Source organism: Convolutriloba macropyga, chromosome 11 (assembly GCF_964194025.1).
Source record: "Convolutriloba macropyga chromosome 11, txConMacr16.3, whole genome shotgun sequence".
NCBI classification, from domain to species: Eukaryota; Metazoa; Xenacoelomorpha; order Acoela; family Convolutidae; genus Convolutriloba; species Convolutriloba macropyga.
Window position 1 is genome coordinate 35,071,348 of NC_134478.1, and position 23,855 is coordinate 35,095,202.

General features: G+C 35.5%; 1 protein-coding gene across 16 annotated transcripts in view; it reads left to right on the forward strand.

The window, feature by feature from the left end:
• LOC142349375 (myotubularin-related protein 13-like) overlaps window positions 1-23,855 on the forward strand; it is a 235,257-nt gene that overhangs the window by 47,266 nt on the left and 164,136 nt on the right. For 14 of the 16 annotated variants that reach the window (XM_075400867.1, XM_075400878.1, XM_075400874.1 and 11 more), the window contains 6 exons: window positions 12,280-12,393; window positions 13,470-13,601; window positions 17,524-17,628; window positions 17,921-18,232; window positions 22,386-22,697; window positions 23,473-23,526. In XM_075400867.1, the coding sequence (XP_075256982.1) occupies window positions 12,280-12,393; window positions 13,470-13,601; window positions 17,524-17,628; window positions 17,921-18,232; window positions 22,386-22,697; window positions 23,473-23,526 (1,029 nt within the window). The remainder of the gene's footprint in view (window positions 1-12,279; window positions 12,394-13,469; window positions 13,602-17,523; window positions 17,629-17,920; window positions 18,233-22,385; window positions 22,698-23,472; window positions 23,527-23,855) is intronic. The other 2 variants (XM_075400879.1, XM_075400882.1) reach the window with 1 other exon arrangement.

Consider the following 23,855-nt stretch of genomic DNA (forward strand, 5'->3'; position numbering starts at 1 on the left):
AGCGCACCTATATGGACTTTGGTTACAACATCAATTTGAAAAAATAAACTAGTAACTGTAAAGAAACTTAATAAACTTTCTTATGTATTAGTGAAACAATGAATTCATTCTTCCTATTTGAAATTCTTTAAACAGTCGCATAAGTAAAATGTCTGATGCTCCCGACATTGGTGGAGTGCAAAACATTGTCTTTGATTCCGACGCAAAAGAACGAAAACCTTGGACAATAATAGGCCAAAATTTTCAACGATCTCTTCTGTATTTTTTGTTCAACTGTCTTTTAGTTACCGCCCTTGTAACTACTAGCATAACGAGATTAATCTTAGCAGATAGTTGTGACGAGCGAACAATGTGGTATTCAGTTTTAACATGGTGTATTGGATACGTGATTCCACAACCGAGACCTTAGAAACTAAAATCCGTCCGCTGTTGATTTAAATCCGGCGGTACCGCCGACGTCGTTAATTTGAACCCGATCCGTTTTTGAAAAACGCCCGGCAACCGTGTATACGATGAACAAAGTAATTTCTACCAAAGAAAGAGTTTTTATGAGTTTGGTGGGTCCCAGCGGATCCGGAAAGAGCTACTTGATTTATCAGTTACTGAAAAATGGATCCTTTTATCCCGCATTTGACAAAATTTTCTATTTCTACCAACACTATCAACCACTCTATGACCAGATGACTGCTGAAATTCGAAACCTTGAATTTGTTGCCTGCTTAGACTTTGAAATGATTAACTCTTTACCAAACGACGGAACAAATTACTTGATTATATTCGACGACTCTTGCGAAGAGATTACAAAAAGCAAGGATTTCGAAAAAATAGCAACGGCTGGAAGACACAAAAAAATAAACTGTATTTATGTGAAACATAATTTATTTCATAAAAGTCCTTTAGGAAGAGATGCCGAGCTGCAAAACACTCATATAGTTCTTTTCAAATCACCTCGCGATGTGCAACAGATTGGGGTTCTAGCAAAACAGTTAGGGTTGGGAAAGCAATTAGTAGAATGGTATGCTGAGTCAACACGCGAAGCATACGGGCATTTGATGATCGATCTTAGTCCCAAAACACCAGACACCTTGCGATTTTGCACTAATAGTTCATCATTTCCTGCTACGTTTTTCCTACCGAACAGTAGCGCTCGAATCACAGAAATCAATGATCAACAAACAAAACTACTTTACTCTGAAGCTCTTTTTAGAATTCAAACCCAATCTCCAGAAAATTGTCCTACAGAATTGTTCCAAGGAACTAATTAGATTCATTTGTGAGTGTTGTGCAAATTTAGTCGAGGGTCATTTCCCAGAAATTCGCAAACGGGATCTAAAAAACTACGAGAAGATCTTGCAAAGACTCTTATCAAAGAAAACATTGCTGAAAGAAAGAAGGTTCTTATTAGCATCCGCTCGAGGACTGCAACTCATTCATCTTGTTACAAATCAGCTGATCTGTAATTTTGATGAACAATTTCAGTAAATGGATAGAAAAATCCAGAAGTTTGTACTAATACCCCACACTTATTGGGAAAATTTTCGAGATAATAGAGGAAAAACTGTACAAAAAACAACCACTTTTCCAACGGACGGATTGTTTACAGCGTTTAAACAGGGTGAAACAAATCAAACAAAAGCTCAGAGTGAAAAAGTTGATGCACTTGGAAATTCTTCGAATTATACGGAAAACGCAAACAATCTTGAATCGTTCTTTGGATCCAAAATCGGGAAAGATTACTACAAGAAACAGATTCTCAGTCTACTCTTGAAGGGTCCAAGTATAAAAATATCTAATGCCCGAACAATTATAGTAAACAATGTGGATACAGAGATTGGAGTGATTTCATTCATCAATGCCATTCGATCTCAGACAAAGGATATTACATCTTTACACGAAACTATATTGAAAGAATTAAATCTGCCAACTTCTCTTATCACGAACAAAAATGTCAGACAGAAGAGAGAAAAATGGATATCCTTCTCTTTCTGAACGAATTCATCTAACAAAACTTTATAGAGAAGGTAACGCAGCGTTTGGATCAGTTCGAAACCTACAGAAAGCAAGCGGACTCTCAAAAGCAAAAGTTGAGTATTTCTTGAATTCAAAAGACTCCTACACTAAGCACAAGGAAGCTATACGTCGACACAAAAGACTTCCAATTCACTCACGCTATGTAAACGAAATTTGGTGTATGGATTTAGCCCAAATAGACAAACTCTCAAGTGCTAACTCAGGGATAAAGTATCTCATGGTAGTGGTAGATCTCTTTTCTCGGTTTGTTCGGGTTGGACCAATGAGAAATAAAAGCGCAGAGGCTTCCAAAGCATGCTTTATAAAACTGTGCTCAGATAAAAGTAGTCTTGTGTTTCCCAAAAAACTCTGGATCGATCAAGGAAAAGAGTTTTTAGCTGATTTCAGAAATTTTTGTGAAGATGCCGGTATAAAAGTGTACAGTATACACAGTTAGAAGAAAGCACTCTTAGCCGAACGATACATCAGATCATTGAAAAATATTTTGTATCGTTACATGGAAGAGAAGAAAACAGAAAAGTATCTTCCGGTTTTACAAAATTTTGTAAAAACGATGAATCTGCGTATAAACACCACTACAGGATTACCACCAGAATCGGTTAAAAATGAGAACTTCCTGCAAGTTCTTTATAATAGTCAAAAACCTGTGAAAAAGAGGAAACCTAAGTTTAAAAAAGGAGATAAAGTGAGACTCGCTTTTGACAATTATTCATTCAGAAAAGGTTATAAATCACAGTACACAGATGAAATTTTCAGAGTGACCAGAATTGCTACGTTCCGTCCGATCCCTACCTACTTCTTGGAAAATATACAATCAGGTGAACAAATGAAGGGAAAGTACTACGAGGAAGAAATGCAAAGAGTCATTAAAAAATGAGTAGTTTTATAGTCGAGTTGGTATCTTCAGCTTCATCTGAAATTTACCCACAAAACTCCTTATCTGCTTTCACCAATTTCTTACCCGAACAACTTAATCTTGAAGGGGACTGGGAAGTTGCTTTGCTCGAAATATCATATCCATCGCTGATAAACAACGTTACAAGTGGAAAATTCTGGTACATTCACAAAAATGACAAGTACCAGAAGACAAACAATTACGTTACACAAAAAGATCTTGAACAGTTTATTCCTTGTAGGATTGAACCGGGTCTCTATCAATCGACAGACCAGATTCTTATCGCTTTAAATGAAAACTTGAAGAAAAATTGGAAAGGAAACAAAAAGAATTTTAATCTCAATTGGAGTGTTAATCAAGTGAGCAGAAAAATCGACTTCGAACTTCCTCACAAAGATTCGTTATTGGTTCTTGGAAGCCCCGATCTCAGCGCGATATTAGGTTTCCCAGTGAATTATTGTCTGGACAATACGGTTACAAAAAGTGTCTTTCCAACGGACATCCTGAGATTTCATTCTATCATGGTTTACACAGACATTATAGAATACTCGGTAATAGGGGACACCAAAGCTCCAATTTTACGAGGTTTCCCATTTGAGCAACGGCTTTCTCATGATAGAATTTCCGTCACTAAAGTCTTGAATAACTCGCGATTTGATAACTTACAGTATAGAAGATTACTGAAAAACTCAATTCATTCAATTAGAATTGAATTGAGATCACAAACTGGGGAACTCATTCCTTTTCTTTCTGTAGGAGTAACGAGGTTAACTTTAGTATTTCGTCAGCGATAAAATCATTTCCTTTAAACAAAACTTATGAAATGGTTGTTTATAACGCTTTGCCACATTTCAGTGGTGTACCCCGCCAACGGGGAAGAGGATTTGGAGCATTTGCTGGTACAGTTGCTCGTACCGCTTTTCCTATTCTGAAAAAGTATTTCTTACCCACTGCGAAGCGTATTGGACGCGATCTAATTGAATCTGCAGTACCCGAAATCGGGAATGTTGTTTCTGGTAAAAGTAGTGTTAAAAAAGCTATTAAAAAATCAGCTTCAACAACACTCCGAAAACAACTGGGTGGTGGAAAACGTCAACGAAAAACACAATCAAATTCACGCAAAAAACCCAAAGGTTCTCGAAGAAGAGCCATTAAAAAACAGTCACGCAAACAGTTCAGTCGCTCTGATATTTTTCGAAACTTAGAAGATTGATTATGTCAGCTTCTCACACTTGTCTTAACTTATTCGAAAAAGTTCCAGTTTTGGAACCAATTTTGTGGTCAAACGTTCAACAAACATTTCCAGTAAACTCTCTCAATGAAGCAAGTATCGACTTTCAAATCGAAACCGATCGGAACATTTTTTTAGATCTCTACGATACTTTCCTCTCTTTAAAATTCAAACTCGTTAAAGATGGTAATCAACCTATTGTGGATGGAGACAATACGTTTATGGTGAACAATATAATGCATTCTTTGTTTTCAAACCTGGAAGTGTATTTTAATAATGAACAAGTTTACACATCAAATGGACTATACGCTCACAAATCTTTTTTATCGAATGAGTTTTCTGGTACTCAAGGTACAAAAGATTCAATATCAGTTTGCCAAGGTTATCTTTATGAAAAAGATCCACATGATGTCGACGATGAAGCTTTCCAGGAACGAAAAAAAGTTGGACTAAAAGAAGAAATTGTTTGCTACGGACGACTTCATGCGGATGTCTTTACATGTGATAAGTTACTCCTGCCCAACGTGAACGTTAGAATTAAACTCATTCGATCGAGACCATCTTTCTATTTAATCTCTGACTTGGATAACGTACAGGCAAAAATAATTGAAGCTTCAATTTTCACTCGACAAGTGGCGGTTGATGATAGTTATTTCGGAAAAATTAAATCAACTTTAGCCGTTGAACCCGCCCGATATAATTATTTTGAACAAATTCCAAAAACTTACATTATTCCACGTGGACAAAATCAATTTATTCAAGAAAATGTTTTTAACAACGGTCCAATTCGTTCCTTTGGAATTGTTATGAATGAAAACAGTGCTTTCACTGGAGATAAGAAGGAAAATCCTTTTCATTTTCAAAAGTTCGGTCTTAGAGAAATTCGCATTGTGCGGGGTAACCAAACAATTGTAGAGATGAACTGTGTTAATGATTTCCGTCCCTACATTACAACAATGGAAGCTTTAAAGTTTAAGGAGGATGGTCCCAACGTTAAACTGGAGGATTATCAAAATCACTACCTTCTTTTCTTTGATTTGACATCGATGCAGGAATCTAATGTTGAGTTATACTATCCAGATATTGTTGCTTCCGGATTACGTTTGGAGTTGTATTTCAGTGACAACTTGAAAGAAACAGTTGAGCTTATGATTACTGGTGAAAAGCTGAGTACAGTTTTGATCAAAAACACAGGAGAAGTAACTAAACATGGATAGTGCTCAACTGTCAAAAATTATTTCACAAATTGGTCAACTCAACTACAAATTTCTAGGATGCTTTCCTGCTGATATGGTTCCAAAAATTATTCCTAGAAACAAGTTTTGCATAGTTAATTCGGATAAGTCGACTAGTTCAGGAACCCATTGGCTCATGCTAGCTAACCTAAACGACAACCTATATTTCGGAGACAGTCTGGGGAACAGGATTTCTACATATAAAAATATTCGAATATCTCAACGGGTTCTTCAAATGAATCATCAAACTCTTCAACAGTCAGACTTGTGTGGTTTATATTGTATTTATTTTGCATATATATTGTACTGTGGTATTGAAAACATTGTTGTAAACGATTATATTATTATGAGATTTTTTGCTTGTTATTTATAAGTACTTGTAATTTAACTATTTTGAACAAAACACCGTTTTACTTAAAGAAACAAACTTATGGTGAAATCTAAAAGTAGAAAACACAGAAGAAACTTATCTACTTATCACATACACATATACATAATTCATAAAAGTAGTCCCTTCAGTTTTATCAACACTCGCTGTCTGAATCAAAGATGAGTACTCTTCGCAGTTTTTGTCGCTTGGCAAAAAGTTTCTCGTTTTTTTCATCGTCGTCGTCTTCATCTGCGTCGTAGGAAGAGTTCAACTGTTGCGTTCGATATTTTCTCTTGAAAACTCTCTTCTTAGGGGCATTGAGTATTGACAAAGAAACATTTTTCTCTGCATCTGTTGAGTCAGAAAAATGTGGCTCTAAAATCGGTTTAATTGTCAAAATCTCTTTTAAAGGAGTTGATTCATTGCGGTTTGGACTCGCAAGTGTTTGCTCTTCAGATATCTCGACGTCGTCGTGCTTGTAATCAGGATCGCGATTTTCTTTCTCTGAGTCTGAACTCAATAAAACGACTGCTACAACATCGGAGTTCGGTAATGTACTGTGCGTAGTGGTTTTGGTAGCAACTTTGTCCTCCTCTTCACTATCACCTGTCAAGTCTATGACAACTGGTTCCGTTTTCTCAACTACTTCAGCGTTTTTATCCGATTCCAGATCTAACCATAGTCTGTCTAAATCGTTTACGCTATCATAAGTCAGACAGCGTCGAACCAGACCACAAGAAGCATTTGAAATTTGGTCTCCATGTAACTTTTTTGGAGCATTGGGAAGAGGTCTTTCGAAATGACTGCCGGGAGTTTCTTCTGCGTCACATAAGTTTCCTTCGTTCTCTACTTCTTCATGAACATTTAAGTTAGCAAAGAGACTGGGTGATAAAGAATCGTCAGCCCAACCGTTATCCATGTCTTCATCTTCATTAAGACACCAGCAAAACCTAATGAATTCAGCATCTCGGAAAAATCCTTCTTGGTTCTCGTATAAGTGGTGACAACTGAGCTGATAATCGCAGAAGTGAGCTCGTACGGCTCTACTCAGAGGTGTCTTGTCCGATACCTGCAATTGAAGATCTGTCTGCCGATTCTGGTAGAAGTCTACCACAAACTGCTTATAGTCGAGAGAGACTTCATCTGTCAGGCGTATGGCTGTAACATTCTCCAACAGAATACGTGGTAAAACCATCATTGGCTCCACTTTCCACTCATTCTCCATTTTTCTCTCCTTGATGATTGCTACATCCTCATTGAAATCGGGAAAGAAAAAATAGATGCGTTCTGTCTCGTTGACTTGGACTGATCTAGTTGCCATTTCTGTCAACAAAGCCAAAAATTAATGCTAGATTTTATTAATTTTCAATACCTTAAGATCAAATAGTTGTCATTTTTTTTAGTTCACTAATTACTTCAGACGACGGAACATTAGGTATTTTACAATCAAACATTGGGAAGAGTAGATAAGATTCAAGAATTCGTTTCAAAATTCAAAAAATTCAAAAGGGATTAAAAACAAATAACATTTCGTTTGTTTTCACACGAACTTCTTCTTTGAGATTAAGTTTATTAACAATACTCAAGAGAACCTATAAAGCTAACCTACCAGCCTACCAGCTAGCAAATTAAATTTATACGGAGAAATTGAAAGGATCTTGATTAAATCCTAATACTACTTTTCCTATGAAGTAAGAAAGAATTTATTTCTCCGAAGAAAAATTATACATAGAAATTTTAACAGATTATCTAGGAGAGGACAGGAGGACGAGGCGATGTTGCACTCTACATTCTTACCCTAGCTAAGTTGAAAGCAATTCGATAAGTTGAAAGCAATTCGATGTGACAAAATCGATTTTTTATTTATTTAAGCAGAAATTTTCTAAGTTCCCTAACTTCTTCAGTTTTGAGAAAAAATGTATTTTGATTATGTTTTTGAGGGTGCGGACCCTGCGAAGCAGGGGCCGTTAGAAATTTTTGATCTGTTCAATGTAGCAAACATTCACATGATATCTGAATGCATTTCATTACCTGCATATCGATGCCTTAAAAATAAAAAAAAAATTCGTTTAAAAATGAATTCACCTAACCGATTCTCTTAGTTTTTGATAAAAGTCCGAGGAATTCACCAGGTACACGTTATCCAGGAGAACCGACTCTGTTTTCATAGTATACACGATAAGGAAATAAGACTAGTAATTTTTTATTGTTAATTTCTTTACTTGTAAAGTATGAATCAGCACAAAAAAAAACTTACTACTGAAATTGAGCTGACAGTGAAGTTGAAGCTGATGAGAAATCTGACTGTGTTCACGTAATCGCTGATCTGAAGAGTACAATTAAAGTCTTTGTAAAGGACTTATCTGATAATCTAGCGTAACCAAAGTTATTTGTAAGAATTGACAGAGAAAAGAACAAGACAAAGGTAGAAGTTGCTGTTTGTTGCTGAGATTAAACTTGAAATAAATTAATTCGAATCGTGTTTACTGAGAAACAACGTTTAATGAAAAATCAACAACTCAGCTTTTCCGAAACAATAAATTACCGAGTCAGATTTATTCCGTTAAACTAGAAAGTGAATCAGATATCAAAATTTGAGATAATAAAACCCGGAAAAGAAAATGAAGAAAAACTAGTGAGTTATTAGAAAGTTTTTTTTTATTTTATCAGAAAACCTTAATAAAATTGGAAATAAGCAAATTCTACAGTAAAAATACTTAGGCAAACAAATCTGTAATGAACTGACGTAAACTGTTTTTCTCTCAACAATTTTTTTCAGGTTCAGAAACTCAAATTAAAGAACGAGTCAATGTCGTACTTCAACTGCGCAAGCGACGTTCTGTTCGAGAACAATCAGATTTAAATAATTGCGAATTAAAAGTTGTTTCTATCAACAAAATCGAAAAATTTTAAGTTTTAAAAACTTTTCAATTTTTGGGAAATTGTTAAATTCAAGGTTTTGCTAGAATTTTGCTAATGCAGAGAGAAATTTGTTAGTAAAGAGTAAGCAACTGAAAGAAAGAAGCGAAAGTGATTTAATAAAAATTTCTGAGCAGGAAATACTTCTAATCTAAAAGTAATCAATTCCTTTCCCAACCCTATCCCCCTAGGGAAGCAATTATCCTTTTGAAATTCCATTCAATTCATTATCAATCTCATTGACAGCTCTTGTCACATACTTCAGCTTTTTTAACAATTCATTTATTGTTAAGGATTCAGATAATCTTCTTTTGTAAAATCCCATTAGGAAAATAGGTTAATGACCGGCTCCGAAAATGGGGCCTGATCTGCTCACACTATACTACTACTGATGTTATTAGGTTATTAGGTTCTTCTTCTTGTTAGATTTTATTTTGGTACCTCTGATTGTAGCTTTTCATTTTGGATCTGTTTCTTATCATAAAGCTTTGTTTCTTGAAGGACGTCAGTTTGAATTTCGGTTTGAAAATTGGATAGAAGTTGAATTCCGAATCTCCTTTTGAGAGAATTAGGTTTTACTTGATCAAATAGTTATTTTGCTCGAGAAATTGTATTAATATTGATTTCTGTTTTCAACTAATTGTGAAATGTGTTACTCAATTCATTTTTTGTTAATTCTATTGAAAGCAAAAATAATCAGAATGGTATTGACCTCAGTGGTGTATATCGCTGTCCGAAAGGGAATACATTAAGTTTTACATGACTAAGCTTAATCTACCCTTTCTTTGACTTTTTCTATCTCGGCTGTATTTGGTGGGTATTAAAAAAAATGTTGAATTGCCTGTGGGAACGCGCATGGGTTGATCTCATTAATTTGCCTTGGGTTTGGTTGTGATGTAAAAAGCTAACCCCATATCTTATCGCTGATTAACCTCCATGTCTTACGCTATCCATAAATACTATTATGATGCTTTGTATCTGTGGTTTCTCTTTATATGTTTGCTCTTTGTTGTTTTCTTTATCTGACACATACGTTTTCTGAGGATATTACACCCGAGGTTTTTCTTGTATAGTTTAAATGACTCTGTAATTCACTGAGATAAACTTGCATGCCTCGGGAACCGCATGGAGTCCGAATTTTGAAGTCTTTTTTTAGCAGGGTAAAGTAACGTTTTTAGCAGAGTAACGTTTTTGCAGTTTTTATAAGCTGGTACTGTATTTAGGAAAATCTGCTGAGATATGGCATTTAAAAACGTGCACGTGAGCACTTGGTTTTAAATACCAAGGTAACGGAAACTAACTTGGAATTTAAAAAACCGCATTTGAGCAACGCCAAATAAGAACCGAATTAAGCTATCGTTTTTTTAATAGCCGCACAACGATAGCTGGGGCTCTTATTGGCCTTCTCCTGGTTTTTTTCAATTAAAAAAAATTGAATTCTTTTGGGGCGCTGTTTTTTTAAGATTTGTTCACACATTTTTTGATTTTTGAAGACAAATTGGAGCAGTGATTTTGGTCACGCCGAAACAGGAAGTAGAGCGAAAAAGCGAGTGGTTTTGTGGCATGGAATTTTTCACTCTGAATCTAAAGTTGTGAGAAAAGGGGCGGCAATTTCACATGTTTTTCACATGGTTAGTGAGAAAAGGGGTGGCAATTTTACATGGTTTTTCACACGGCAATTTCATTTTGATTTTTACAGTTTTTTTCGATTTCTTCGATCGGATTTTTTTCTTAATGGTTTTCCCAATCCATTTATAGTTCATTCTAGGCCTAGTTTTTGGTTTTCAAAATTTCCATTTCTTGCTATTGGTTTTTTGTTCTCATATGGCATTTTGATATTGATTTTCCGATTTATAATTTTTTTATCTGATTTCTTTAGAAATGGTTTTAGAAATTCACGCATATTTTGTTTATTCAATGAAAATCTTCGAATTGTATGTCAGGACTTGTCCTGCTATGTTTTTTTAGTTGTCAAGATTTTTGTTACAACCATATGACGTCAGAACCACTTCAAATCTGCTTTTTGTTCATTCGTTCATGCAATTTCAACAGAAATGCGTACGTGACGTTATTTTTCGCTCTTAGTAGAGCGAATTTTTTTGTTCATTTGTGTGATTAAATTTTTGGTCCCACGACTTACCTCACTCTCGAAAATGACTTCCTCAATTTGAAATTGACTTTTATTTACTTTAATTCAAAGAGATAAGGTCAAATGGGTGTGTCACTCTAAATGAAGGTTATTTGAGAGCAGCTAATTGAGGCAGCAAAACTTTTACAGATTTTTAATCAAAATATAACAGATCAGCCTTCAATGAAAAGTCGAATTTTTTGGTCTGTCTTTTTACTGTTTTTTTAGACTGCAGATCTACAAAGCTATTGCGGCTTTTTCTGGCAATCTGCCAGCTATGTTTGACTATTTTGAAATTATTTCCTTTTCTCTTGTCTAAAGAACCGCCTTTTGCTTTGACTCTAAGCTTTGTCATATTCCTTTAAATATATTGGTATTTTTTCCGGGAACCACAGTCACTATGGGCAAGAAATCGATCTGAGGCAATTTAAATGATAGCTCCAATATGCGATTTAATAGAAATAAATAATTATTTTCGGAAATTAATAACAGATATCTGAACATTACGAGTCATGGATGGTTCAGATTTTAATTTTTTGTATTTTCCAGCCACTCAGGTCGTCCAGCTTGGCCAAGACCCGGTCTATGCTTTCTATTTTCAAACCGCCTGTTACATCAGCCTCAACCGTGAGATATTTGATGTTGTTGCGGTAATGGCTACTTTTGCTCGTGATTTGACTTTTGGTTCGGGGGATTTTTCAATTACCCAGACACAGTTTGCTTTTATGTTGTGCAGTATCATGCAAAGTATTTCACGAAAATTGTGAGGATGAAAACGCAATGTTCAACCTATGTATCTTTTCCGTTATTTTCTCACTCACCCACTCCCCACTAAGCTTGGGGGCAAACGGAAAGCATCAAATTTTACATTAAATATGGGAAAATTGATGGATTGTGATTTCAGGTAAACACTATGGTAGGTGGTCTCTTGTTATGGACTATTACACATTACACTTAAGTTTCACCGCAATATTTGTACACACCTAGACTTAGCAGTACTTCTCGGATTTACTTGTCAATTTTATTGGTTATTACCTCCCGCGAAGTGTATTTTCGTTTTTGTTCAACTTGTGCAATAATTTTTTTCGAGACCTAAATAAATTTGGAAATAATCAAGTAAGCTGAAATATTGCAAACGGCATCTGATATGCAAATTAGTGAGAAATGTACATTTTATTTGTTTGACACTCGTGAACCGACAGCATGATTGGCGTATGAGTATTTTGTAGCTTTATCAGTGGTCACTTAGTTTAATGCGAGAATGAAATTGTGTTGACTAATTGTGAAACTTTGACCGAACATTCATCTTTGAAACCTATTCTGTGAGGCAATTGATTTGCGATGTCCTCATATATGTTGTAAAATTATTTAGGATATTCGATCATCACTCGAAGGTAGTAAATGACTCGAACGAAGGCCATATTAGCTAAATTATGTGTGTTTCTTTGTTGACGTGTTTGTGTTTTGTAGGACAAGAAAATTCGGGCAGTGTTTATGCAGCTGCTGGCACATGTGATGCACAAGTACAGACAGTGTCTGGTCGTAGTCAGGGTCCACCCGAATCCAGTACTCAAACTTGACAAAGTTAGATTCCTCGTATGGTGCTAGCGTTTCACATACTATTTCTTGCAGTTGTACAAACCGAACTTTATGAAAATGATGTTTTTTATCCAGCATTAATCATCTAATGAGATCGTGATAATAGCCTTTCCTGAAGCGGCGAAGGGATATCTAAAAGCGTTTTCTGCATGACGATAATGTTGTTGTCCAATAAGGAGGGACAACCAATCTGTCATGTCGTCTTCGCCTTGACTCGTCCGATGAGCGTCAAGATCAAAATCAAGAAAAAATTAACTTATCAATAAAGATATTGTTCTTAAGCAGCAAAAAATAGGAAAAAATGCAATGTTTTGTATTTGAGCATGTGCTAGGGGATTAGTAACTTAAATAAATAAATGGAACTAGGTTTTAAGAGAACCGCGATTTTTACAAAAAGCAAAAATCTATGTGCTTCTGTAACTTTTAATTGCTCTTGAACGAAGTTCAATAGCAATTATTGTAAACGTGTGTCTTTTTTTTCTGAGCAAATTTTTCGCTTGACCATTTTGTGATTTTTTTTCTAGAACATTATTTGAATTCTCCGAAGTAAAGCGTGTTGCTAATATAAAATCGGTTGCAGAATATGAAAGGTACGTGATTTGTAGCGCAGTGGTTAGTGGGTGTGGCTGTAGATGCCGAGGTCAGTCGTTCGAATCCCTGCGGGAGAAAGGTTTTTTTGCACATAAAGAAAAATTGGATCTATTCTGTTTCGGCCCCTAGTGTTTTTTATGACCCCCAGTTACAAATTCTATGTTGTTATTTAGCACGTTACTACGTAAGAAAATAGCACGTGCGTCGGGTCATAAAAAATTCATGCTCACTAAGCTGGGGGGGGGGGTCGGGGAACAGAGTAGCTCCGAAAAATTGATCTAGGTTACAGCCCCTGAATTAAATTGCCTCGCCTGTCGTTCAAGAGCAATTCTTCCGACATTTGTCGGTTTATGTTTATAGTCTTTTTCTGCTTCGAAATGGACGAAACGGAAATTACTCCCGGAAGAATAGTATACGCATTTATTTATCTTTTTCAATTTGCGATTATTTGCAATTTGTGATCGTTTTAGTTCTCATTCATGAAGGCGAGGCCTGATCTGGACAAGTCTTTTCTGGAGAAGTTCCTTAATGACAATATGCTATTCAAAAATTTCATTGAAGCAAGAGGCTCTCCTTTCAGAACTGTTGATCTAATGGATCACGTAAGTTGGTTTCATTGCAACATCTTAATCAGTGTCAGTGATTACGGTAACAGAATTCGGAACATTTCATTTGAAAAAACTTTTAGGGAAAAAGGGAAAATTATGCTGGAAAGTATCAAATAATCACTATTTACTTGAATTGGGAAAGTTTTCCTTCAGATGTTCAGAAAAATCTATCTGTAGTCCCCTAAATCACGCCGCATGACTTTCATGGATTGCTAATTATCGTTGCTAAAATACGTGTCATAAGACGTGATATGCATATTTTGACCGTTGTCGTTTTTAAAGGCTCTGAAACGAAATTGATATTAATATTATCCATGTTGGCAACATGATGCTGAATTTGCTGATTTTCAAAACTAGGAGACCAAATTTTCATGTGGGTGTCATTGGGCACTGAATAAGAAATATCCACTACCCAATTGTCAGACGATCAATTTTTTCGTCTCTCAAAGGGAGATATTTTTGTTAAACGTTTTTAGAACAAAAAATAAGATCACCGAACTGAAAATTTGGAAAGCTTTTTAATAACTCACATCAAATCAGATTTTTTTAATAAATCAGTCATACAATTGACTGAATTTACGTAAGTCAAGTCCCGACTTTCCTGTTTAATTTCAGACTTCCATCACGAACTGTTTCAACTGAATGGAGTTTAGAATACATTCCGAAAATTTACGCGAATACCTTCACTGTCATAATGCGAAATCTAAAGAATTGGGATAAACCAATAAAACCCGGGCACTAAAATTTATATTAACGGCTGAGTGCATTAGGTTATGAACGTTTCTTACGAGTATACTTCTAGTGGCTGTTAGTATTAAGCTTCTTGTCCTCAAACTTGGGCTGAATCCACCATATTTATTTAATACTTTGATACAGCGAACAAAAGTGGAACAATTTTTCAATCTTAAAAATTGCGCTGTCGTTTAATTTTTCTCTTTAGTATCAGACTGTTTCAATCCCAACGTCGGTCAGTGGGTGCAACGGTGGCTCTTGTCCGGCAATTTTGTCTATGTTTCGCAAACTGAAATTTGGCCTAATTTACTGTGATGATTTAAAGTCACATAAGGATATCTCAAAGTAATAAAGGGGTTATTTTTTGAGGGCAGCGTCACAAAACGTTAGTCAAAAATAATTCAACTTAGAGATTTCAAAATTTAGTAATTTTTACTTTCCTTTTTAAACCCATATGAGCATTTTTAAAGGCAGCCCTCATATTCTCAGCCGGCTGTTATAGCGGGTCTTTTGTTGAACAAAAATTTATTTCGCTTTACCTTAGTTCACTTCTGGCTCAACGTGTTTTTCAACATTCATTTAATTTAAGATCTCATTTTTTACTGAACTTTTTTTAACGTTAACAAATCATTTTGATCAGGTGTCAAACCTAATTTCATGACGTTTTGAGGAGTGGATTGACATTTTGACAAAATGCCATCGGATTTCAACAGTTATAATACATAATAGGGTTATATTTCTTGGTGTGGTAATATTTGTTGAAAATTGCAAAAGATTTTTAAAAATTAGTTTTAAAATAATGTGATTTTAATTTCCAGTTTTTGAGACCAATTCATACCTGGAGATATGTGATAAGAGTAGTTTCCTCGAATTGTGCTGCGTTTTGAACCATGTGTCTTGGCAAAATTTTACTCGACCTTTTTGTCTTTTCGAGTCATCTTTACATACTCGAAATCTTTGTTTTCGCGTAATCTAAGTTGTTTGATTAATAGCCGCGTCCTCAATTCCAGGCGGCTGTTATAGCGCTCCTAATTTTTTTCTAGCTTCGTCTAACATATTTTTGTTTGTCTTACCCTGACTTCTTGGAATTCACTTTTTCAATGACTTACCTCACTGAAAAAAATGACTCTTGAACTCACTTATGGAACTTTAAATTTTATGAACATTTACTTGTTAAAGGTCAATAGTGTGCATCTAAGTAGTGCTTGAGTCTTGAGTTTTGATTTCGAATATTAATTTTGGGATCCTCTCGGTTTGTGCCCCCAGTACGTTATGCGCCCCTCAGTTACAGAGCACCATTACATAGTAAGCCATTGTGTAAAAAATATTGCACGTGCATCTGAGGGTTGCAAATAATATGCGCTCACTAAGCTGAGGAGGCACAAAAGGAAAAGATCCTAATTTTGAAAAGCCCTATTAGGGCTTTCTCCTTGTATAGGTTATGTGTCTCATAAAAATGTCAGTCCAAAGCTAACCCAAAAAGTCTAGTGGTCTATTAAAGGACTGTTAGTCGATCTGTCTATCTAATCTCTTTAGTTGTTTCAATTCATGGAAGGCACCAAGCGTATATCGCGGCTATTTTCCGGCAACCTGCTCGAAATGTTTGCTCGAAATACAATTTTCATACAATACAAGCAGCCGAACAACTCAATTAACGGCAGTTAATTACAAGTAATCAAGAAACCTCCAACCCACTTACGATGGCCATAATAGAGCCTGCTCACAATGATAGTAGTTCGAAATCAGTTTTTTCGACGTTAGTATGTGTTTTTTTCAATCTAAAAATGTACGCATCTTTTTTGAAAGCTGTAAGCTGAATGATGCTTTAGTGCAATACTCTTGTTTTGCAATTCAAAGAGTTGAAATATTTTTTAGGTCTGGCTTTTTGAGACCAATTCACCCATTGATTTTTGAACTCAAATTGGGTAGGTGATTTTGATCTTTCCGAAACAGAAAATGCTTTTGCTCTAATTGGGGCCCCCACCTGGCGTCCAAGAGCAACTTTAGTTGGTTTTTTATTTAAAATTTATTATTGCAAACTTCAAATAGTAATATTATTTGTCTTTTCATATCATTCTCTAACCGCCCCCAATGTACAAGATACAATATAGTTTGATACACTCACTAGGAGTGAATTTGTAACTGCATTGCGCGAATAGTTTCGGAGCATAAATTACTTACCTCTCTAAATGACTTTTAGATAAGGGCCAAGTAAGGCCACTAATAATAATTGCGACCAAAATGAAATAGGAAACATCAATATTTTTTAAGAAAATATTTGAAATGGTTTTTATAGGTGTAATAGGTAACTTTATCAATGCAAATCAACTTCAATGGGACATATGATATTAGACGAAAACTCGATTAGGCGAAAGGAATTTTCGTAGTCATTAGGCAAAAAAAATCTGAACTAAGGTTTTGTGGAAAATATGCGAGTACCAATTATAGCTCCTAAAAGAGGTACTGCAATATCGGCTTGGAATTATTATGTATTTAAGTGAATATAACAATAGATTTCGTCGAAAAAATTTTAAAAAGACAATCAAAAATTGACCAGAGTTTTTGAATTTTGAGCATTTTCACGATGTAGTGTAACCAACTCCTCAATTTCTTTTTCAACCAGCAGCTTTAAATTATTCACATTAAAGCTGTCCAAAAGTATTTTAAACATTCACCATTCGGTCCCTGCTACTTTTTTTAAAGATCAAAATCATTGGCCTTGATGACATTGAGCAGAGTAAAAGAGATGCGAAACACTGCAAACAATGATACATTTTGCATGTACTTTTAACAACTCATTTTTATGTATAGGGCGATTTTTAGGGACTCTTGACAACTTTATAACATATTGAAATACCTCATATAAATGTTTTAACTGCTATTCGCCTAATTTTCACCAAAATTTTGTCCAGGATTTCGCCTAATGGCTACAAAAATTTCGTTGGCCTAATCGAATATTCGTCTAGTATCCCACCCACCGCTTCAATGCATGTACTACGAGTAAGTCTCTTTCAGATCGAATTTCTTCACTTGAGAAAATTTGTTAAGTTGACTGGCTACCTATGGGGACTTTTCACGGATAGAGGATGCGTATAACCTGATGCTCATGATTGTTGCACAAACAAAAACTTTAGTTACTTTTTGTCTGTGTTACGCTCTAACTCAAAAGTTCCATTTGTTTCAGATGATTGACTCTGATAATCTGGAGACGTTTTGTCCAAGCAAGAATTTTACCAAGAACTCCTACTACGAATCGATTGACGACTTGGCAGATTTTCTCGCACAAAATGTAAGTCGAATAGCAGTTCACCTGAGGTTGAATGATATCAAGTTTCTATCTACCTTCCTTTGCGATAAAGTGAATAAAGCGGGAGATATTGGAGACTGTTTTTTTGTGCTGATGTACTGCATGCACTTTTTCAGATTTGTTGGAGTGGCAGTTTAAAAAATTCTGAGGTTTTGCACTAAAACTCGACAACGCTGCTGATTTGAAATTTTTTTCTTTAAGAACAGGATGATCTGTGTTCTGAACATGAGCCTGGTGAATCATTGTGTAGCTTTCAACTCAGCGTAAATTGTAGGAAACTCCAAAGTCCACAACAGCGTCTATTTGTGTAACTCCATCGAGGAGGTGGGATGTGAACTATGTGTTCCCGACAGACTTGAACACTGAGAAAGTCACAGCTTCTGTCACCGAGGGTGTGGAGAAACGACAGAACCGCACATTTGAACACGGTCAAGCAAGGAAACACAAAATATCGACTTCCATGTCAGCACATGAGTTGCGTGTTGTACCTGGAACAATGCCGGAAGAAGTGGCTAGATCAGTTTTTGATTTGGACACGCTTGGCAATTGTGCTGCTGCTAACACTGTACAACTGCCAGCTGTTAAGGTCAGAAATTTTCAAACTTAATTTAGTAGGTTGGTATCCTGCGTTTTAGCGCATTGTTTGCTTTCTTAAGCTAAGCGAGAAGAAGCACTCTTTAGTCAAGGTCTATAAGAAAGTTTTATTAATAGCCGCACAGCGATAGCTGAGGCTATTATTGGCCTTCTCTTGGTTTTTTTTTTATTTCGTCGTCATGATTTTTGTTACGACCATATGACGTCACAGCCATTTTTTGTTCATTTGTTCATGCAATTTCAACTGAATTGCATGTGTGACGTCATTTTTCGCTCTTAGTGGAGCGAGTTTTTTTGTTCATGCGCGTGATTAAATTTTTGGTCACACTTGACTTACCTCACTCTCAAAAATGACTTCCTCAATTTGAAATTGACTTTTATTTACTTTAATTCAAAGAGATAAGGTCAAATGGGTGTGTGTCACTCTAAATGAAGGTTATTTGAGATCAGCTAATAGAGGCAGTAATAACTTATACAGATTTTAAATCAAAATATAACATATCAGCCTTCAATGAAAAGACGAATTTTTTTGGTCTGTCTTTTTTACTGTTTTTTTAGAGTGCCGGTCTACGAATCTATTGCGGCTATTTTCTGGCAATCTGCCAGCTATGTTCTAATTACTTTGGCTTTTTAATAGGTCTCTTTGAATTCCCAAAGTTGGAGGCACATTTGTTTTACTTTTTTTTCGCCTTTTCGGTTTTTTGTTAGCAAATACCAACAACGATACACGGTTACCTTAAGATTTTATCGGAAAATCCAAGCGTTCTCCCGTTCAGCAAATTTATCAAGAAATCTGTACTGTGTCAAACTAGAGCGAAACCGGTTCTTTAAAAACCGTCCTTCCTAAAACTTATTTTAACTTAGCAATCCACTGAAAAAAATTTAAGAAAATTAAAATTAGAAAAATTCTTTCAATTTCTATCTCTTTTTTTAATAGCCGCCCTCATCTTCTCAGCCGGCAATTATAGCGCTCCTAATTTTTTACAATTCAAAGAATTTGAATTGTATTGGGGCGCTGTCTTTTTTTTTAAGATCTGTTCACACATTTTCATGATTTTTGAAGTCAAATTGGAGTAGTGATTTTGGTCACGCCGAAACAGGAAATGGAGCGAAAAAGCGATTTTTTCGCTCTAAATTTAAAGTAGAGTGAGAAAACGGTGTTTGAACAAAAATTCGCTTTCTCGCTAGTGGTTTTTTGTTCACATGCGGCAATTTCACTTTGATTTTTACTGTTTTTTCGATTTTTTGGATCGGATTTTTTTCTAAATGGTTTTTCCAATCCATTCATAGTCCGTTTTAGGTCTAGTTTTTTTAGTCAATGAAAATTCTTTGAATTGTACGTCAGGACTTGTCCTGCTATGTTTTTTACTTCGTCGAACTTTTTTTTCGCTTACCCATTTTGCCGCTTTTTCGACATTTTGCGTGAAATCTTTTTGACTTCTCTAGGCTAGTTTCACTCTTCTTTCATTCTGCTCAAAGTCCTTTTAAACAGCAGCTGCTCAGCGAAGGAATTCAAAATAAAGAGAGTCAGTATAAAAAAAATCAAAGTCAGAAGTAGAAACGGGATAAACCCATAAAGCCCATTTTTAGATGCCTGGTACTTGAACTTTGTTCTCATAAGTTTTTGTTACTATCTTTAATGCTTATTGGTATTGATACTAGACCCTGTAGCCTCTCACGGAGAGACAGGAGTATGTTCATTTACGAAATGACATCAAAATAAATCGCACTTAAAAATGATTTTACACAAAAATCAATTTTTGTTGATATTTTCTTTTCTTTCAATCCCAATAGAGTTATGAGAATCAATGGCGGCTATTTTCCGGCAATCTGCAGGGTATGTTTTGTTTTTCTATTTCAATCCCAATGTGCAGCAAGCGGGTCAATGGCGGCTAATTTCCGACAATTTGCGGGCTATGTTTTAAATTTAGTGAATACAGCCAAAGTGAAAAGAGCATATCAAAAAAGAAACGGGATCAACCGATAAAGTGTGGTCATTAAGTCACTGTGCATTAGGTTATCAAAGTTCATTTGAGTGGTTGCTAGCTGACATTAAAATTCAGCTTAATGGCTTTCAATATAGAAGTCGAATTAAGTGCAGTTTAATAGCTGCCGTCAGCCTCTCAACGGCTGTTATTTAGGCGCCCTCCTGTTTTTCAATTTGCTTTACCTTTTGATCACGTTTTTCGTTTTACATAAGTCACAATTTTCACGCTTGACTTCTATCTTTTTTCACTCACTGTTTCAACTGATTGGATTTTAAACTTTTTCATGTATTGAATTACGTAATTTAGTGAATACAGCCAAAGTGAAAAGAGCAAAATCAAAAAAGAATCGGGATCAACCGATAAAGTGTGGTCATTAAGTCATTGTGCATAAGGTTATCAAATTCATTTGAGTTCATTAGCTGAAAAAACCGAAAAAAATTGGTCACTTTGTCTCTTTTTCCTTTTTCTTTCAATCCCGTTGTGCATCAAGCGCCTCAACGACGGCTCTTTTCCGGCAATCTGCCGGCTATGTTTCTTAGTTTTGTCAGTGACTGGTCTTATTGGCGCAAAAATGAGACGTCGAAGAAGCTATGTAAAAGTTTCAATGGATTTCTTAAGTCTTTGACTACTTTGTCATAACTTGTTCCCAAAATATCAGCGATTTTGTTAGTCATGCCTAGTTTTGTAGTTCTTCTTTGTTTCATCACTTAGTTTCATTAATGATGGTCTTAAGTTTTATTGATTTACTGGTTTAGTTTTTAGCTACTGTTTTCCTAGACTGAGATACCATTTTTTTTCAAAAGTTTTTTTGTTGAGTTTTAGAATCTTGCCTTTAGTTGTTGAGTCTTGCCTATTTATGGTTCTATTTGTCACTTTCTCACCTTAATAAAATGCTAATGATCGTTTGATGGCTTGTATTTTTTCTGTGATTAAGGATTGTAGGTTGGGTTTTCTCACTTTGACCCAGCATATTTTCGAAAAAAAATTCGTTTTTGCCAAATTTCGATTTTGATCTCGTTTTGCTTTGTTATTTTTTGTTTTGTGTGCTTATTCTAAGGAAGCTTTGCGTCAATTTTTAAAGAATGTTATTCTTATTGAGTCTTTTTTGAACTCTAGGTTTTGGGAAAAAGCTAATCTTAGTTTGATGTTTCGGGGAAACGGTTGTTGGTAAGATCGTTAAGTTAAATATATATTTTTTGATTGTATGTCAGGAATTGTCCTGTTTTCAAGATTTTTTTACGTGCCTTTGACGTCAGGATCATTTCAAAATTCGTTTTCTGTTCATTCATTCATTCATTCAATTTTAACTGAATTGCGTGCTCGTGACTTCTTTGCACTCTGGAGTGATTCGTTTTTTTTTCCATTTCCTTGGTTAATAGCCACCGTCAGCCTCCCAGCGGTAATTATTTAGGCGCTCTCCTTATTCTCATTCGCTTTACCTTTTGATCAAGTTTTTCGTTTTTACATTAGTCACGATTTTCACGTTTGACTTCTGACTTACTTCACTCCTTATTTCAACTGAATGGGTTTTAATTTCTTACATGCTTTGAATCAAAAGAGACGGGATAAATCGATAAAGCCCGGTCTTTAAATCTTAGTGCATAAGGTTATCAAAGTTCATTAGTGTTTGCCAGCTGACCTTGGTGTTGAGCTTATTAGCTTTAAGTTTGGAAGCCCGAATTAAGTATAATGTTAGAATCTATCTGAAACTGCATACCTATTTAGAATTTCTACACAGAAAAACAGAAAAGAAATTCAGTCAATTTGCGTCTTCTTTTTTTTCTGTTTCAATCCCGCTGTGCATCAAGCGCGGCAACGGCGGTTATTTCCGGACAATCTACCGGCTATGTTTAAATTTTTGGTCACGCGTGAAATAATTCGCTGAAAAACTTTCAAAATGAGTTTTTACATTTTTTTTGAGGAGATAGGGTCAACTGAGTGCAATTGAAGGTTATTTGCTAGCATCTATTAGAAGAAGTATCTGTCTTCTTAAATCTTTCTGAAACTGCTTATATGCAAAGGTATGGCGACTACCTTCTGGCAATCCGCCAGTTGTTTTTATAATTTGGGTTCCTCTGAAAATTTTGAACAATGGCAATCTCCCTTTCTTCAAGCTTTAAATTTATAAAGAATGAAAGTTTCAAAATGTCGCTTTAGAAGCGTCTGGACGGACTGGAGAAATGCATCAAGAGTATATTCGAGGGCAGGATAAGTGACGTATACTCTGGTCTGGACGCCTCATTGAAAATCCTGAACAGTACTCTGAGTGCAAAACGGTTATTAGTGCATCGTCTGAGAGAACACGCGATAGATCCGCAGTACGACAACATGCGTCAGGTGGAGTTGAATGTGCGTTTATTGCACTTTTTGGCACAATTGGTAAACGAGGCACTCGTGTTCGAAGATGGAACGGAGGTCGACCATGACATTGTGAGAGGGGTTCTCAGTATTGCCTCATGCTACTACTCGGTGAGATTTTGAGAATACATTTTACCGGGGATCACCAGTTTTCTGACAGAAAACTGGTGCCAGGAAAATGGCAAAATACCCATTGCTCTGAAACAACAGACGTTGAGTTACTTGAAAATTGCTTTATTATTTGCAATTACATTTTCACAATTGGAATATTTGCCACTAAGATCAAAAGAAATAAATTTCCTTATTGCTGAAAATTATATGACTTTGGGTATTTGGCCAATATGCAAAATGCCATGTACACTGTAGTAATATAGAGTGACCAATAATGTTTTTGTCGCTAGGAAGGCGTTGAAAACTTCAAGGCGTTGAAAGTTTTGGAACGGTTTCGAATTTATTTTTGCACAACTGTTTGGCTGAAGACTGTGCATTTATCCAGATAATTGGGACATACAATATTCGCCATCATGCAACATACTTTATAAAAAGGACCAGGTATGTTAGACCAAATATTAAATCAGATATTCCCGAGGGTAAAAAAATACTTTTTGTTCTTTGAACACATTGATTATTGCTGCAATGTTGTGCCACTTTTGGATAATCAATTTGTTCAGCCCGAGAGTTGTTGTGATGTAGCTACTACGGAAAAATGTGATGTTATTTCTCCTTTCTATGAATAAATACATCAGATTTAAGTGAGCATCTCATGGAATCTTTGCTTTCACACTGAATCTATGATCGACTAATTGTATTTTCCTTAAAAGCGCACAAATCTGTTTTGTATCTGTGTTACGCTTTTTTATTCACTCCCTGTGTATTAACATTGAAGAGATTTAATCCGGACCACGTGGGAACTCTAAAGAGGGAGTCTCCAAGCAAAAAGGTTTGATTACTGTTATTAAATTAGATTCCTTACGGGGTCTGTTTCCTAGGGTACCAAATCCAAATTCATCCCACTCCACCGTATATTTTTTTACGTTCAAGAATTAAGACTATCGTGCTGTGTAATTTTTTCATAGAATAAATGCAAAAAATATCCATCTCCAAGTTGTGTAATATATCCTTTCGCAATGGTGAATTTGTTGAAAGAATAGTTTTGGTTGAGAATGATACTAAATGAACTTTTTTACAGAGCTGGAGCAGCGTAATTGGTTTTTTAAAATGTTAATTGTATATTGTGTGTAACGGCTGTCTCACGTATTATCAGACCCT